At 43.7% G+C, this 18,346-nt stretch overlaps 1 protein-coding gene across 1 annotated transcript in view; it reads left to right on the top strand.

Moving 5' to 3' along the window:
• Positions 1-18,346, top strand: part of ATRX (ATRX chromatin remodeler) — a 3,779,564-nt gene that overhangs the window by 1,776,173 nt on the left and 1,985,045 nt on the right. Inside the window, exon 10 of the mRNA XM_044057254.1 lies at positions 15,564-15,694. Within this exon, the coding sequence (XP_043913189.1) occupies positions 15,564-15,694 (131 nt within the window). The remainder of the gene's footprint in view (positions 1-15,563; positions 15,695-18,346) is intronic.

Genomic DNA, 18,346 nt, shown 5'->3' with positions numbered 1-18,346 from the left:
CCCTTTCAACATCCCTGAGGTGTTGCCCGACTGCCCACCTTCGAGGCAGTCGGGAAGATTGTCACTGTACCCAGAAGCCTGGCTATCCCTGACTCAAGACAAATGGGTACAGTCCATCATTTCTGAAGGCTATTCTATTCCCTTCGTTCGCATTCCAAACCAATCAAAAAAATCCCTTCCAGATGTTCCACCCGCTCAAAGGGATCTTGCAGCTTTGGAAATTTCAAAGCTGCTTGCAAAAAGAGCAATTCAGCCAGTTCCAGCAGACCAGCAAGGATCCGGAATCTACTCCAGGTTCTTTTTAGTTCCAAAGAAAACAGGGGACTGGAGACCAATTTTGGATCTCAGTATCTTGAACAAGTCAGTCAAGAAAACAAGATTTCGGATGGTCACGCTGCAGTCCATCCTTCCCCTTTGGGAAAGGGAAACTGGATGTGCTCTATAGACCTTCAGGATGCGTGCTATCACATAAAATGAACAGACGGCTCCAGAAGATTCCTCCGCTTCAGGCTGGGAGCCAGTCATTTTCAATTCAGGGCCCTGCCCTTTGGTCTCACCACTGCCCCCGGTGTTTACCAAATGCATGGCAGTGGTAGCTTCTCACCTGAGACGCCAAGGATTCCAGGTGTTTCCATATTTGGACGACTGGCTCCTCACAGCTCCCACCAAGCATCTTCTTCTAATGGCCAGGGACTACACCTTTCGCATTTGTCAAAATTTAGGCATTTCAATAAATTGCGAAAAGTCTGTTTTGTCGCCTTGTCGTACTATTACCTTCATAGGCGCAAATCTAGACACAGTCAACATGTCTGCGAGACTAACAGATCAGAGAGTAACAGACATACACAAACTGGTCTCGCTCCTCTTCAGCAGCAACAGAATCAAAGCCAGGTTAGTTCTGAAAGTGTTGGGGATTATGGCGGCTGCCATACCTCTGCTTCCATTAGCCAGATTCCACATGAGAATCCTTCAATGGATGCTCTTCACGCAATGGTCATACCAGCAACTTCCGATGTCCCACACCATTATGATTACGCAGACATGCAGGAATCATCTTCTGTGGTGGATGTCTTTCCCTCAGCTCTTATTGGGAAGACCCTTTGTCCCTTCCCCTCCGGTTGCTACTCTGACAACGGACGCCTCCCTGATCGGGTGGGGGGGGCATTATCAGGGCAGAACTGTCCAGGGCACATGGCAACCAGACGAATGCCTCTTGCACATAAATGTTCTGGAGATGAGAGCAGTGCTTTTAGCGTTGCAAGCCCTTCAAGACTCTCTTCCCTTGGGAACGATAGCAATCCAGACGGACAATATGTCTGTAGTGTGGTATATCAACAAACAAGGCGGAACCAGGTCCTACCCCCTGTGTCGAGAAGCACTCAGACTGTGGCAATGGGCGATTTCTTCTCAGCGTTTTCTGATAGCAACGCACATCCCCGGGAAGTCCAATCAAATTGCGGACAAATTGAGCAGAGCTATTCTCATGCCTCACGAGTGGTCTCTGAAAGACTCTGTTGTGAGAGAAATTTTTCTCAAGTGGGGTCAGCCTTGCTGCGACCTTTTTGCTACTCCCCAAAACAGCAAGTGCAGAGATTATTTCACCCTATTCCCTTTACCAGGCCAGCCCAGCAGAGACGCTCTAGTCCAAGTTTGGCCCCGGGGACTTCTGTATGCATTTCCTCCCTTCCCACTAATCTCTCAAGTGATACAGAAAGCTATCGCTCAGAAGGCCTCGTTGATCCTCATTGCTCCTTATTGGCCTCGACAGGTTTGGTTCCCCTTTCTATATCATTTTCTGTTGGAGCGACCTTGGCATCTGGACCTAGTTCCAGATCTTTTGATCCATCAGTCAGGTCAGTTTCATCGCTCCCTTCCCTCTCTGAACCTCACTGCTTGGTTCCTCCAATTCCAACCTTAGCCAGGCTTCCTCAAATATCTCACTCTGTCCGAGATATTTTGATAGCTTCCCATAAATCTTCCACTCGGAAGGTTTATTTGAGTAAGTGGAAACGTTTCGCCTATTGGGCTCAAGGAAAGGACATAGATCCTTTCACTGCTTCCATCCAAATGGTCCTTGATTTTCTAGCTGAACTCTTCCATGCAGGTTCATCTCTTTCTACTCTTAAAGTTCAATTGGCAGCTATTTCTAATTTTCATGTGGGCTTTTCAGAATCTGCTATCATGTCCCACAAGCTTTGTAAAGCTTTTTTGAAGGGAGTTTTTCTACTTAGACCTCCTATAAGAAATCCTCCTCCTCCTTGGGACCTAAATTTAGTTCTTAGCTCTTTGATTCTTTCCCCTTTCGAACCTGCAGCCTCCTGTTCTTTAAAATTGTTATCATGGAAAACACTCTTTCTAGTGGCTATCACTTCAGCTAGAAGAGTTTCAGAACTTCATGCACTCAGCTGTCGACCTCCTTATCTGTTGTTCCATAAGGACAGGGTATCTTTACGAACCAACCCGTCTTTTTTACCTAGGATAGCCTCGGCGTCTAACCTAAATCAAAGCATTGACCTCCCTGTGTTTTTTCCAGAATATTCTAACAGGTCTGAACAAAAATTGCATTGGCTAGATGTTCATCGTCAGTTAAGGTACTATTTGGATAGAACCAAACAATTCAGAAAATCTGACCAGCTGTTTGTCTCTTATGCAGAAGGCAGAAAGGGACTTTCAGTTTCAAAGGTATCATTATCTAGATGGCTAACATCGCTGATTTCCCTTGTTTATGAAATTAGACACCAAAAGCTGCCTAACAAACCTAAAGCCCATTCTACCACAGCTTTGGCTACTTCTATAGCCTTCCAAGACAGACTGCCTATTGACACCATTTGTGCAGCGGCTACTTGGGCTACTCCTCACACTTTCATTTCTCATTATAAATTGGATTTAGCTTCTAGGCATAGAGCTAACTTTGGTTCCACTGTTCTCAAGAGTCTGTTCCGTTAGGCCACCCAGGACAAGGTGCTAGGGACGGTCCCATCCAGCAGAATGAAGGCGAGATAGACAACTTAACATATAGAAGTTATGTTCTTACCATAACGTTCCATGTTAGTTGTCTTCTTCTCGCCTTCTTCTTGCGTCCCACCCTCCTTCCCCCTGGCCTGGACAGACCTAGAGGAGTTGGATTGTGACCTCTTTTTCTACCACCTCTTTACTTTAGGTATATGCTCTACTGTGCATATTTCCTAGATCAGGATGTAGGTCACCCTTCTCTTCTCCCGTGTTTATAGAGGTGGATTTTGTTTCTAGTTATTCTGCTACTATTATAAGCTGGGCCTAGCTTACAAACGAGATCTGAGGTAACTCATGCCTAGCATTGTGGGATATAAGGGGAGCCTCGAGCCGGTGGAACCAACTCTCGAGCTTTTAGAGTGGCCGAGTCAGAGCCGAGGTCGGCTCCGAACCCATCCAGCAAGAAGAAGGCGAGAAGAAGTCAACTAACATGGAACGTTATGGCAAGAACATAACTTCTATTTTTGCATACTGATTACTTACCTGCACTCATTACTTTTGTGTAAAGACATGCAATTTAATGCTCACCATGGAAGACTGCTGCCTTTTCTGCATCTCCTACACAAGTAATAAAAATCAGTGAAAACACAGTGAGAAACGCCCTCTATGCCAGGGGAGCTGCTTCCCCTCCCCCAATCACTTCTTGCAGTTAACCATAGCAGTCTTAAAACTGTGTTGTTAACAGTTGATTTTTTAATTTACATTATGGGTGGGTGCAGAGGGTGGCAGCACCTTCACTAAACATGTGCATTCTTCTTATTGATTAATGTGTAGTAATAATTTATTCAACCCAGAAGTATTTTATTGGATAACACGTCCTCATTTATTATTTGCATTATTCATGAGTCAGTGTGGTAATAGTTCACCCAATTTGCATAGGGCTCATTCTCTTGCTGTCTGTCATTGAAAGCCATGCCCAGACTTTTGTGAAAACAGTATGGAGTGCATACGTGTATCTGGTTTGTGTTGGTGTCCACTGGATTGTCTTCCTCTTCTGACATCCTCTTAAAAGATACAAAAGGAGAAGGCTCACTGGGCCATAAAAGAATTAAGCCAGGCATCTGACACACACACTTGGTTCAAGAGTGCTTGTTCAGGTGAGGTGCATTTTGTAGCCTGCAGAGAGAACCACCTTCTCATTTACAGACCTCTAACATTGCCCGTCATTGGTTGCCATACTTAAGGATAGAGACACTGCTAACTGGAATGCTTCAAGGGTATAGGCTTCCTAGTATGCTATTTTTGATATTCAGTTTGCGATTTCTGAAGGGGTATAATGGGACTACAACTGTTATAGTTAAAAATATATGTTGTGGAGAATGGCTTGGAAGTCCAGTCTTCTCATTTGGAGACTAAGAATTTCAGGGTGATTGGGTATCCCTTACAGAAAGGTCCAAAAGGTGAAGCACATTTCACCTCCTCCTAACCAGCATCTGTATATCAGATGCCAGGTGAGTCTTCCTTCTCCACCCCCCTTTCTCCCCAGGTGTTCTCTGAGCAGTGACTCAACCTAGCCCTGGACCTGCTGAAAGCCATTCAGAGCCTGTAGGCAGCTGATGAACCATCAGTGTCTAACGTTCTAAGGTGCCTTCTGCCAAAATAAAGGGTGAAGTCTCTTGAAAAAGGGGGAGAGGACTTAAATGAAAGTAAGTGGAATGACCCAGATTATTCATCACTGCTATTTTCCCCCATCTAGGCTATAGTACAGAGACACCATTTCCTCTGAATCTCCTGCAGAAAGGATATGATTTTATGAAATGCTTGCCAAGTACAAAGGAGTTCAAGTTGTAAAATGGAAGGGGAGGCATCAGAGGCCAAAAAGCTACTTTGGCGTGTAGGGTCTAGATGTGCCTAAACCCGTGGACATTTTTCCATTTCTGGGGACCCTTATGTGTATGCCCCTGTGGCACCTTTCCACAAACCTGACTGTCAACCCTCTGCCTCAGACAATTCCTGATAGGTTTCAGAATGGTGAAAGATTCCCACAAAAACTTGTACTAGAGTCCTGGGATGGAATCAGCAGTGGTGTCCATATAGACAGAAAAAGGGTGTAAACTGGTTACTGCCCTTTATATGCTTCCAAAATAACACAGAATGTAGGATGATGAACATATTTGGGAAGAAAATGTATGGAACTTTCACCATTGCTTTTCCAAGCTATTAATTGCTGGGCACACGTGATTCAATTTCAGATAACCATCCATAACCATCTAGGAGAATGAACCGAGAAGGTGTCTGATGCTGACCAGAGGGACAAACTTTGGGAGTTCACAAGTGGCTAAAAACTCTTGTCAAGTGTGGCTTAGATGAGTAGTTTCAGAATCCAGGGCAGCAGCCACAGGATTCGAGATTGAGACATCCCTGGCTAAGGCTTCACCCCCTAAAAGAGGATGTTAAAGTGCAGCTCTTTAATACCCCTCTAGACAATGAGCTGTTATTCATAGATTCATAGTTTACTAGGTTAATGACGAGCAGGGCCTTTCTAAACCTACCCAGATTTTCCCAAAAGAATAATGATATCCTGTTTCCAAATAGGGCATTGAGGGCCAGGCATTTGTAAAGCTAAGTCTGTCCATAAGGGACATGGGTGCCAGGCCTGGTGTTAATTTCCCATTCCCCATCCACTGGTCTAGGTTGTACTTAAACTAGTTAATAGACAAGCTCACCTTCACATGGATGGGAAGCCTGTTCCATAGAAGGGGTAGTCTCTGTTCACGTTTGTTTCTCCAACATGTCCTGTTTAAGTCGGACACAGTTCAGGTCCCCCTAAACTTTGTATTTCTGGTGCCGTTTGACTTGCCTGTTTGTTTTGCCAATCAGTGATGTCTTTAAGAGAAAGGAGGAAAGGAGAAACTTATGTGAGGTGTAAAACAATGTTTTAACCCTCACTTGCCAAGATGTGATGGAAACTATCCACATAAGTCAGGCCCCTTTTATTGCAGGCAAAAAAAGAGCACGTCAGCAATAATCAGGGAACAGGCATGCCTGCACGGCACCCCTCATTAACGTCTCCAGCAGGATTGCTGTGAGGCTCTTTGCAATTTGGAACAGCACCACAAAAGACAAATTCATACTCATTATAGAAGAACGTTACAAACTACAGTAGGAAAGCTGCCTGCACACTTCATGTATTCCCCTATACCAAAAGACCAGCAGAATCTGGAATACCCACTTCTCTTAGAGCTCGTGGCCCCAGGGATTATAGAGCTAGTCCCACATTCACAAAGGAATACAAGCTTCTACTCCAGACTCTTCTAGTCATTGTAAAAAGTCAGAAACTTTTTATTTTTATTTTTTTAGCTTGTCTTAGATCTCTCAAAGTTGAACTCTTATCTAAAAGTTCCAAAATTCACCTTGCTGACCCTTAAGACCTACTTGCTCTAACTGTCTCCCCAGGCCTTGATGGTCATCCTGAATCTAAACCTACCCTTCACATTCTTAGTCGCAGGTATGATGGACTTTTTCTCAGAATTGATTGCACATCAGTTTATCTCATTGCCATTTGGTTTGTCCACTTCTCCTAGGGTGTTTACCACATCTGACTCCAGTGATGGCTTTCTGTAAAAACAAGGTCCTCCGCATGTACTCTTACCTTGATGACTTCCTATTCCAACTAGAGTTTCTCAAGGAAGTGAACTGGGTCCTCTCCCAGGTCCTGACACTTCTCCATAGTTTCTAGTTTATTCTATACTTTGAGAAGTCCAAGATCTCGTCCTTCAACAGGATGATCTTCGTAGGCATACAGCTAGATGCTGACCTACAAAAGGCTTTCCTTCAGCCAAAGTAGCTTACTGACAAAAATACTTTATTTAGCAATTCAGAAATGTGTCACAGTCAAAACCATGTTTTAGGGCTCTAGTGGGTTGTATGCCCTCTACCCTACTGATAGTTCCTCACTCCAGATTACATATAGGGAATCTAGGTTCATAATATTCTCAATTGCTAAAACATCAGATTCCAGTTTTTCCTTGTATTTTCAGAAAACAAAGTGGGAGGTCCCTTGTGGTGGGGACCTCCCAAACAAACATAAGAGAGAGATTTCAGACATGGCTGGGGGGTTGCACATAATCTCAAAGTCCAGAGGTATCGAATGCTGTGCTGGAAAAGAAGTCACACCAGTGTGAAAGAAATGTTGACATTGATTTAAGTTCTAAAAACATTCAGCCAAGTATGGGACAGATGGTGTACTACAAGTCATAATGGACAAACACAGATGTAATGTGGTACATCAGCAAGTAATGTGACCAGGTCCTACACCCTCTGCATAGAAGCAGTAACTACTTGCAACCTGACTATGTGGTGCACTGTGTCACTCAGAGCAGTGTATCAGTCAGTGGTGCAATGTGTCACTCAGAGCAGTGTATCAGTCAATGTGCCAAACAATCACATCCCTTAAGGCTAAACAACACACCTGATACACTTGTAATAAGTGACTCTATTGTCAGACACACTGACTTCCCGCTCACCAGGCTGAACAAGGAGAAGGTCATGGTGAGCTGCCTGTCGGGCGCTAGGATCCGCCACATAACACAAGCACTCAGGTCACTCCAAAGCAAGTACAAATATGACTCAGTCATTGTCCATGCTGGTGTGAATGACCTGAGACGTACCTCCCTGGACTACATGAAAAGAGACATAGAGGAGTTCTCTGATCATGTAGCCCATTCCGGTATGACCCTGACCTTGAGCAGCATATTACCCTCACCAAGAATGATGCCACAGTATAAAGACAAAATTATCAATTTCAACAATTGGCTAAAGTTCTGGTGTCATTCAAAGGGGATCCAGTGACTGTCAGCCTGGGATGACATGCTTGACAGGCCACGTTGCTTCGCAAGGGATGGCTTGCACCTGTCACCCCTGGGCTTTCGGATATTGGCAAAGGCTCTTGCCATCCCCATAGTGCCTTTTTTAGGCAAGGCTCAAAAGACAAACCCACTTCCATAGACAACACAAGGAAAAAGAAACTAAGGGTAATGCTGCTCAACGCCAGAAGTCTAAACCTCAAGATGCACACACTCGAAGCCCTCCTCAGTATGGAGAACATCGATATCTGTGCAGTGACAGAAACCTGGTTCAAGGCTCCCGAGTGTACCCCAGCACTACCTGGTTATACCTCATATCATGCTTTCCGGCCCCAAAACTCGGACCAAACCACAAAAGGAGGGGGAGTATCTATATTCATCAAAGATACCCACACCTCCAGGTTAGTGGCATTGCACGAAACATCGGAGACCATCCATGTGCAGCTAACAGTGGGCAAAACTGCTTTTCAGTTTGTAGCATGCTACAGACCACCCTCTCAAAATCAGGAATCCCACTCGGCCTTCCTGAGAACACTGGAGAATATGAAGATCTCTCCAAACACCATTATATTGGGTGACTTCAACTACCCAAACATTGACTGGGAGCATTACTCAAGCCCCAACACCCTAGCCCAAAGGTTCCTAGAATTTATAAACCCAGATGCTATGGAACAACTAGTCACCACCCCCACAAGAGGGGATAACCTACTGGACCTGGTCATCACCAACATGGGGACTCTATGCTCCATACCAGAGGTATTCCCCTCATTGGTAAGATCGGACCATAAATTAATCTCACTGGATATCCACATCCCGATCCCACCCACAGCCCAGAAAACCACAGTGAAAAACTTCTCAAAAGCTAACTTCACACTTCTCAAAACCGAGGTGGAATCCTTCAAGGCCCCCGGGCCAGTGGAAACTACCGCTGAAACTGCAGATTCCTTTCTAAACGCATTCTGTGGACACCTTCAGGAATGCATGGATCATGCTATCCCAAACAAAACCAAGACCCAATCTTCCAAAGGCAGGCGTCCTGCCTGGTGGACCCCAGCCATAAATAAGGTGTACAACAGGAGGAGGAAGCTACTACATGATGAAGCAAAATCCCTAAAAGGGAAGGGATCTCTGATCAGTACTAGCAAAAAACTGCGATCCCTCATAAAATCATCCAAGGCCAGCTTTGAGAGAAAAATTGCACAGGACACTAAAGATAATCACAAGGCCTTCTTTAGTTATGTTAGGAACCTGGGTGGGAACTCCCAGAAATGCTCAGAGTTGGTCCAAAATGACAAAAAATACACTGAACCCACAGACATTGCCAACATCCTGGCAGACAGGTTCAGTGCAAACTTCTCCTCCCTCCCCCCCCTAAAGAGCAAATATCTATCCCAGCATAGTGATGCCTCCCTGACATCTCAGATGCTCAGGTGAGAGCTGCCCTCTCCAAAGCAGAAAACACAGCATCAATGGGACCAGACAGTGTCCCGGGCTGCATCCTACTTGAGCTCCAAGAAGAGCTAAATCCCCACATAAAGCTGCTGTTCAGTCTCAGCTTTACTACAGGATATGTACCCAAAGAATGGCGTACAGTAACAGTGGTCCCACTCCACAAAGGTGGTATCTCTACGGACCCTGGAAACTATCGCCCCATGAGCCTGACTAGCCTGGTCTGCAAAGCTATGGAGAGGATCATCATGGAACTCATAAACAAAGACATTGGGGACCTACAGACACTGGATCCTACCCAATTCGGCTTTAAGGGCAGCTCCTGCCTCAAACCTGGTCGATTTCTTTGAAACGGTCACCAAGGCCATTGATGAGGGGAAGGTAGTCCACACAGCCTACCTGGATCTCGCAAAAACTTTCGACACAATACCCCACTCTGGCATCATAGATGAGCTCTCCAGCTTAAATATAAACCCCTATGTCATAAGATGGGTTGCAAACTGGCTCAAGGACAGAACCCACATAGTCAGAATTGCTGGAGCCATGTCAGACTCTAAACTAGTTACAAGTGGCACCCCACAAGGCTGCTGGGATAGATATTTGCTCTTTAGGGGGGGAAGGGAGGAGAAGTTTGCACTGAACCTGTTTGCCAGGATGTTGGCAATGTCTGTGGGTTCAGTGTAGTTTTTGTCATTTTGGACCAACTCTGAGCATATCTGGGAGTTGCCACCTCTCTTGTTTGGCATATATTTTTCTGAGGTTCAGGCTAACACGGGAGGACTGTGGCTGACCAAGTTCGCAGATGACTGCAAACTGGGCGCCATAATTGACACTCCAGCTGACACAAGCATCCTCCAAAAGGGTCTCATAGAGACGGATAACTGGTGCCAGAGCCATGGCCTAAAGCTAAACGCTAAAAAGTGTATAGTCATATCCTTTGGCAAAAACAAAGTGCCCACAAATTACCACATAGGCAGGAATCCATTAAGTATGGAAGAAGTAATTAGGGACCTGGGGACCCAAGTTGACAGTAATCTCTCCTTTGACAACCACATTGCCAAAGTGATTAGAAAGACCTTCTATATAGCCCACCTTATCATGAAAGGATTTACATCTAGATTGAGGGAGGTCATTGTGCCCCTTTATTCATCCCTCATCAGGCCCATAATTGAATACAATGCCCCATTTGGGATGTACCTTACCTGACAACTGCAGCAACTAGAAAGACCCCAAAAGTACCTCACAAAAGAGGATCATGGGACTCAAACAGATGCCAAATGCTGCTCGGTTAAAGAAACTCCAGCTTTACTCAGTTGCATACCGCCTACTTAGAGGCGATCTATGCCTGACGTATAAAGCCATGTCCAGCCCGGAATTAATGAGCATGCTTCACCTCAGAAAATCCAAATCTCTTAGAGCTACGTGCTCGAGGGACTTGAACCTCAGCACAGAAATAAATAGGACATGCTGGAGGGACAGATTTATAACCCAGAGGCTCCCTTCGCTCTGGAATGGAATCCCAGTCCATGTTAGGCAGAGCCCCTCACTGACTCTCTTCAAGAGAAATCTTGACGAGTGGATGGGAGATCGTAGGTTTACCCCGGGGATTACTTCGGTGTCACTACTAGACAGAGGCACAGTAAACTAACCTCAAAAAGGGCACAGTAAAATCAGTTCAGAGGGTGGCAAAAGCCAAACACACACTGGCTAGGCTTGTAAATGCCTTAGGGCAGATAGCCTAGTAAGAACCTATGAACCTACAGTATCCCAACAGAATACAGTGGAAGCCTAGCTATGCAGGGGAAAGGCAGACCCTCATGAAAGAGTGCAAACAACGGGATGTCTTCAACTAGTGCACAGATGGAGGTCCCTTAGTTAGACCTAGTTATTTTTCCAGTCAATAGTCTGCTAAAAAACATTTGCTGAAGAGCACCAAAGCAGATTATAACCTCTTATGGGATGGTATAAATAACTTCACTGCACCTCTCCCCTCAGATGGAACTAGCAACTATGCAGAATTCTACACCAGTATTTTATGCAAACACCTGTGTAACTGCATTGACTCAGCCATACCTGATAGGAACAAAAGCTTCTCAAGGAAACGCAAACCTGCCTGGTGGACAACTGCCATTAACAGGCTTTACAATAAGAGGAAGAAATTGCTGTCTAAGAGTAAGAGAGAATGAGCCCTAAACTGGAAACACTCCCTTCTCAGTTTAAACAAGCAAATAAGACTTCTTGTGAAGTCCTCCGAAGCAAACTACAAATCCAGATTGGTTTCCTCAACTGAGGACAACCATAAGGCATTCTTTAGTTATATCCGTAACCTAAAAGGAAAAGGCCAGATTTGTGCCGAACTGGTAGTTTAATATACCACATATACTGAGCCTGTGGACATAGCTAACCAGTTGGCTGACAGGTTTTTTGAAAACTTCACTCCCCTGTCCCAGACATACTTACCCCATGACATCCCTACCACTTGTCCCCTACCTTGTATCTCTAAAGAGCAGGTCGTATACGCCCTCTGTAAAGCCAAAAACATAGCATCATACATGGGCTCCAACAAGAATTAGCAACACCACTGGATACTCTTCAGTCATAGTCTAAGTATCAGCTTCATCCTAGCTGAATGGAAAATGGCCACCATTATTGCCTTGCACAAAGGTGGTACTTCCACTGACCCAGGAAACTATAGATGCATTAGCCTGACTAGCCTTATCTGCATGACCATGGAGTGAATCACCATGGACCTTATCAGTAAAGATATTGGTAATCTCCATACACTTGACCCTACTCAGTTTGGATTTGTCAAAGGGAGATCATGCCTGTTAAACCTGGTGGACTTCTTTGAGACAGTCACCAAGGCCCTGGACGAGAGGAAATCTGTGCATACAGTCTACCTAGACTTAGCCAAGGTTTTTGACACTATCCCCCACTCGGGCATCATTGACAAACTTGCCCAGGTAAGTATCAACCCTTGTATCATTAAATGGGTCACAGACCTGTAACCAATGGTGTTCCGTAAGGATCAGTCCTGGGAATTTTTCTGTTTAGTTTTGCTTGAAATAGATACCAAAGGTCTGGGGCTGACAATGTTTGCTGATGACTGCAAAATGGGAGCGATCATAGAATCCCCAAATGATGTCAACATCCTACAAGAGGGTCTTGCACAAATGATTGGTGCCAAAGTCATGGCCTTAAACTCAATGCTAAAAAATGTCATCCCTTTCTGTAAGAGAGACATTCCTGCTAACTACCACATCAGTAGCAACACCCTAAATACGCTTTCAGTGGAAGAGAGAGCTGGGCACACAGGTTGACAGCAACCTCACCTTTGATCACCATGCCTCCACAGTGGTAAGAAGGGCATTCTGTGTTGCTCATCTCATAAGTAAGGGCATTGCCTCCAACAAAAAATAAGTTATAACCTTCCTGTACTCTTTCCTCATCAGGCCAATAATTGAATACAGTGCCCCTTTTGGTATGTACCTTTCCAAGCACCTGCAGCAGTTGGAGAGATCACAAAGGTACCTCACAAGGAAAATTTCAAGTCTTCAGCATCTGTCCTATGTGGATCACCTGAATCACTGTCACTTTATTCTTTTTCATGCAGACTACTCAGAGGCGATCTCTGCCTTGCATGTAAAACAATCTTTGTCCCTGCTTTGTTGGAAATGCTGCATCTCCGCAAGTCAAATGGTACACGGGTTACTCAGTTTAAAAGACCTTAACCTGGTATGTGACATTAATAGAACCTGCTGAGGGGACAGATTTGTCTCCTAGAGGTTACCACACCTTTGGAATGGACTCCCACGTCATGTCAAACAGCTCCTCATTGGCCCTCTTCAAACACAATCTGGACAATTGGGTGGGTAACTATAAATTCACCCTGGGGGTTCCACTTGTGTCCCTCTTGGACAGGGGCAGTAAGTGCTGATCGTGGAAATAAGGGTAGAACTTGGCTAGGCTTGTAAGGGCTCTAGGGCCATTAGCTTAGTAACTTCCTATGATCCTATGTGGAAAAGCCTGGGCAGCAGATAGACTTGTCTATTTAACTGGGAAGTTTTCTGTAAGCCTCCCCTTCAATCCTTTTATTCCTTAAGGTGATTAAAAAGGGAAGCAGGACAGACCAAAACTAGTATTGATTGCACCCTTTTGTCCAAGAAACCACCAGTTCTTCCTTCTCATGGAAATGCCAAAATTCAGTCATCAGGTCCTACCCATGTGAATGAACTTGTTTTTACAGATCGAAGGATCCTCATACACCTTGCAGCTGATAGTGAACATGCCAATGATATTCAGGCTATCAAGCATGTATATTTTGAAGATATGCTGAATGTCTTTAAGGAGCCTGTGAATACTTAATGTGTTCAAGCTAATATCATAACTCATTGATACATGGCAATATTTTGATGTAAACTTGGCTAGGCTTAAAATGTCTTTTGGGCTGATAGTGTGTTAACCACCAATGGTCCTATAAGGAGACAAGAAAACCTACAACTAGGAAATCACGTGTTCAAATGGAAGAGGTTTTCTAGCTAGTGTCCAGACAAGAAGGCAGGAACTCAGCATTGCGCCAGTGTCCCTGATCCTTCAGTACCTCTTTGGAGCTCTTCTATACAGGTGTGGCGTGCTCTTCTACTAAGGTCTTCCTGTTTGCCATCTAACCTTTTGTCACTCGATCCACACAGACTGTTCTCGGACAGTAAAACAGTTTCTTTAAAGGAGTGGTGTGTCTGAGACCGCCTAGAAAGAGAATAGTACTCCTCATGACCTGAATTTTGTTTTGGAAAAGTACACTTAGCTCTCTTTGAGCCAGCAGCCCCAACTCACAAGTTCCTGGTTTGAATGAATGATCTGCTTGTTGGGGTCATCTCTGCCAGAGAAGTATCGGAATGCCAGTCACTAATGTGCAAGAAGCCATTTCTGATTTTTCATAAGGATGGATGGACTTTAACCCGTGAGCTTAAGAATGTGACTTGATTTCCCAGAAAGGATAATGTGAAGCAGGCTGAGTACGTCATTTTAAGTCTACGATTCCCTCTCCTGCATAGTTTCATTGTAGTAGAAAAATGCAGTGTTTTTTTTTTTTTTTGCCTTAATTCATCTGAATAGTCATGACCACATACACTTTTGTTTCTGCCACCTTTATTTCTTTTCTAAGAGCCCAAAATTTTGGCAAAATATTCTTTAAGTTCGTAAGTGTGGAAGTGAATCAAAGTGAGGCTTAGGAACCTTCACCTTCTGTGGACTTTTTATCTTTTTTGTGTCTGTTCTCTCTGTAGATCAGCTCATTCTGCCAAAATATCTTTTGTGTGTTCTGCATAATTCACTCCCTTTGCCTTTCTAGGAATAAATGTGAAGTGTAGATTTTTATGCCTGCTTCTGTCTCCTGCACCCTCTTAAATTTGTAGTATTGCTTCATGTGACTTTTTGTCTGTTTCACATCCATCATGCCCTCCTTGAAATCCACAGCTGTAGAATGAGAACTCATGGTTGCTTCCACTTGCGTTTTTGTTTGACATTTCAGTCCAGTAAATTAGTACTAATCTTAGTAGCTCTGATATTACTGACTCAATTAATCTCTCCTGTGTAGTGCCCATTGTTTTTAGTATGCAAATTATCTGTGTTTGTTTTAAGGCAGTTCTTACCCTTGGATTCAGCCTGACCTCTTGGCAAGTATATTGTCACAGAAACAGATTTAATAAATCGCAAGAAGAATTTATATGGCGAGTTTCAGTCTTTTAGCATTAAAAATTAGTTTTACTCCTAGTAGGAGATTGAGCTGTGGTCACACACACACACACACACACACACACACACACACACACACCCTTTTCCTTGCCCGTCTGAAAGGAAAGCATTTAAGAGGATGAATAAAAGTAAAGCTGCATGTGTACGGCTTTGTGTTTTGATTATTTATTTATTTTTGCTGGTTTGAATTTTAGCTTTTACCCCTCAGTTTGTCCTTTTCCCCTGTTAAGGCTTTTGTTTATTTAAAGAAGTACTGTGATTGTCATCCAGTCCAGGACTAGCTCCATTCCTTATGGCCATTGGTTATCTATAAAGGCTTTGCTCTTCTGCAACTACAAAAACGGTAAAGTGGGTTTTGTAAAATGAATGAAATGTTAGACTGAGGAAATGTTATGGTGAATTTCTTATCACATTTGCTTTGTAAAGTGCAAGGCAGGGATACATTTAAACATTATGAATGGCTAAACTTTATATTTCATATATTGATTTTAATGATGTGCACTTGTATGATGTGTATAAAGTTAACTGTCTTTGTCTTGAAAGGATTGCCAAGAAAATGCTACTGGAAGAAATCAAGGCTAATTTGTCTTCTGAAGAAGATGAATCATCAGACGAGGAAACTAAAGCAAGCAAGAAAAAGTCGAAAGTAACAAAAGAGGTGGATGCCGACGATGGTAAGATAAAGAAATAGATCTAAATTCATGATGCTTACAGAGCAGTCATTATGAACCTCTTCAAGCACATCATCATCCTGGTTTCTGTCTGTCAGAAGAGTATTTTGATGCTTAGAAGTATTGTCATACACCGAGATGGAAACACAGGCTTTGTTTGTAGTTAACCACCGATTGATTGTGATACTTGTGTGTATGGGTTCCTTTTTTGCCTGTTCTCTCACAAGAAAATCTGCTATTCAGCCTGATGTCTGTTTACCCAGCTATCAGAAACTTTATTTTCAATTGTTATTTACATGGGAGAAAACTGAGTCTTTCAATTTTGGCAGGGAGTTATAACTGGATGTTGATTTTGCAGAAGATAAGGGAAAGAATTTTTTTTTTGATTTTTCCGTGTCACTTGGTATCTTTTAAATTAATTGGTTACAGCTGGTAGTTAAAGTCCGCATGCATCCCGTATGGGCTTTCTTTTGTATTTTGCTTCTTCTGGGCAGTTTCAGTAGCAGCGAAGAGCTGTCTTGTCTGAGGTTAGACATGTACTTATACAGGATAATCGACACAAACCCACAGGCTTTTCCTACTTACTGTTTGCAGTGCTACCAATGGGCAACAGCCCTTCCCATCCTAAATTAGATATGAAACGTGTTGGTAGCTTGGGTTACTGAGTGGCTATGGTACAGATACTGCAGTAAGTGGCGGGGGAGGGCATTAAGGATATTGGAACATAAACTAAAATAAACACTAGTCTCCCATACACGTTCTCCTTCAGTCTGAAATGTCTGTGCATTAGATGGCATTGCCATATACAGTCTGTACTAGTATCCTCCAAGACAGGGTTCATACTTGCATTAAGTTCTAAATGTGTATAAATGTATTAAAGCTACAACTTTTTTTTACAATTTTATAAAAAAGTGCAAAATTGTTTACTGAGATCTGCTCAGTGTGTAAAAATCTCTAGCGTTGTGGCAAAAAAATTTTAATGAGATAGTGAAAATGGTAACAAATTTACTTAAATTCCAAAAACATGCATGAATTACTTGAAGCAATTCTTTGTCCACGGGTCCAAGATTTAAAGCCAACAATGCACAAGTCTGATGTTCTTTGTGTTTCACTGTTGCAGTCATTACATTTGGGTTACCTGCTTGCAGGTAACCCTCAGTCGGCCTGATTATCAAAGTCTTGGGTCCTGCGTCGGTTGCTGTCTCATCTTCCATGACGTCAGGTAGTCAGGGGTATAAAACATGCAGCCGACGCCATTACATCAGTCTTTCTTGCCGGGCGGTTCCCGAAGCAGAAGCAGTTCGCAAGTGCCGATCCGAAGTCTTCAAATAAAGCTAAGTTCCCCATTGGGCAAACTTTTTCTTGCTCTAAACCAATGTCAGTAAAAGTCAATAATTGTATTTCGTGTAGAAAGCAAATAGCTCATAAAGATTTTCATTCGTACTGCATACCTTGCTTAGGCCCAGACCACGACTTCTCTCGCTGTCAGTTTTGTGCCTTATTTAAGCAACGAACTGTCCGTCGTCGGTATATTTATGTTTCTAAATATTTTGATACTCAGTTCAATTATCCAGATACATCTTCGGTAAGCCATCCGACTACCGACATTCCGAAAAAACTCAAAGATAAAGACAGAGACAGGCTGCCTAGGTCCAAAGCTGCTGACGACGCTTCTCGTAAGCCAGTCGCTAGTTCGCCGGTACTCAGACGCTTTCGCAGCCCTTGATACCCGCTACTTCAGATTCACAGGCCTCTACTGAGACCCATTCGGAGTCCAGTATGCCGCGAGATGCTTCAGCTGTAGAACCTGCGGATGTCTCTGCCTTGGATGGTTCCGGAACTGCTGTGCAGGCACCAGTGTCTGAGAGTGTATTCAGGCCTACTGACCTGCATATTAAACCAACCCTATCTTCTTCTTCAAGACCTAAAACTCGAACCATGCCTTTAAAACCGACACCCAGGCCGCATGGTCAGGCCTCTATGCCTAAAAACAAATGATAAGAATGGCTGAAGACCTTATTACTTTAATCAGGGGAAGCCAGCCTTCCCCTTATAAGAGACCTAGGACTGAATTTGCTTATGATTCTTCTGACCAGGAATCTGAAATTTCTGTTTCCTGTGATGACCAGGATTTACCCTCATCTACCTATGAGGATTCTGATGCAGAGGACTCTATTCCCTCTGTTTCCCCTCCATTGGATTTCTCTTTTGGTGAAACCTTGCATACTCTTAGGGAGCATTTTCGCTGGGAAAGCCAGAATTACTCTGATTCTAAAAAGAGGCTTAGGGATTTCTTACTCCTGCCTCAACACAGGCCCTTAGCTATCCCTCCTGTACTAGACATTGTTGATGATGCCTTTTCGGAATCTAGCTTGGCCCCTGATTCTTTACCTCCTGCTCCCAGAAAACCTGATAGATATTACAGGGTTCCTGACTCTTACAAGTTCCTTTTTAAAAATCCTACTGCGGATCCTGAGACTATTTCACAGGGACCTAAGGGCATTAAGGCTACTACTGCCAAAAATCCTGCACCTTCTGATAGAGACTCCAGGGTGCTGGATAGATGGGGTAAGAAGGTATACACTTCTGCAACCTTGGCCATTAGGGCCTTAAACTGTCAGTTTCATATGTTAAAGTATCAGCAACATATTGGAT

This window comes from Protopterus annectens, chromosome 15.part0 (assembly GCF_019279795.1).
Source record: "Protopterus annectens isolate FY-2018-M chromosome 15.part0, PAN1.0, whole genome shotgun sequence".
Taxonomy (NCBI): Eukaryota; Metazoa; Chordata; order Ceratodontiformes; family Protopteridae; genus Protopterus; species Protopterus annectens.
This window is presented reverse-complemented; position numbering and strand designations above follow the sequence as displayed.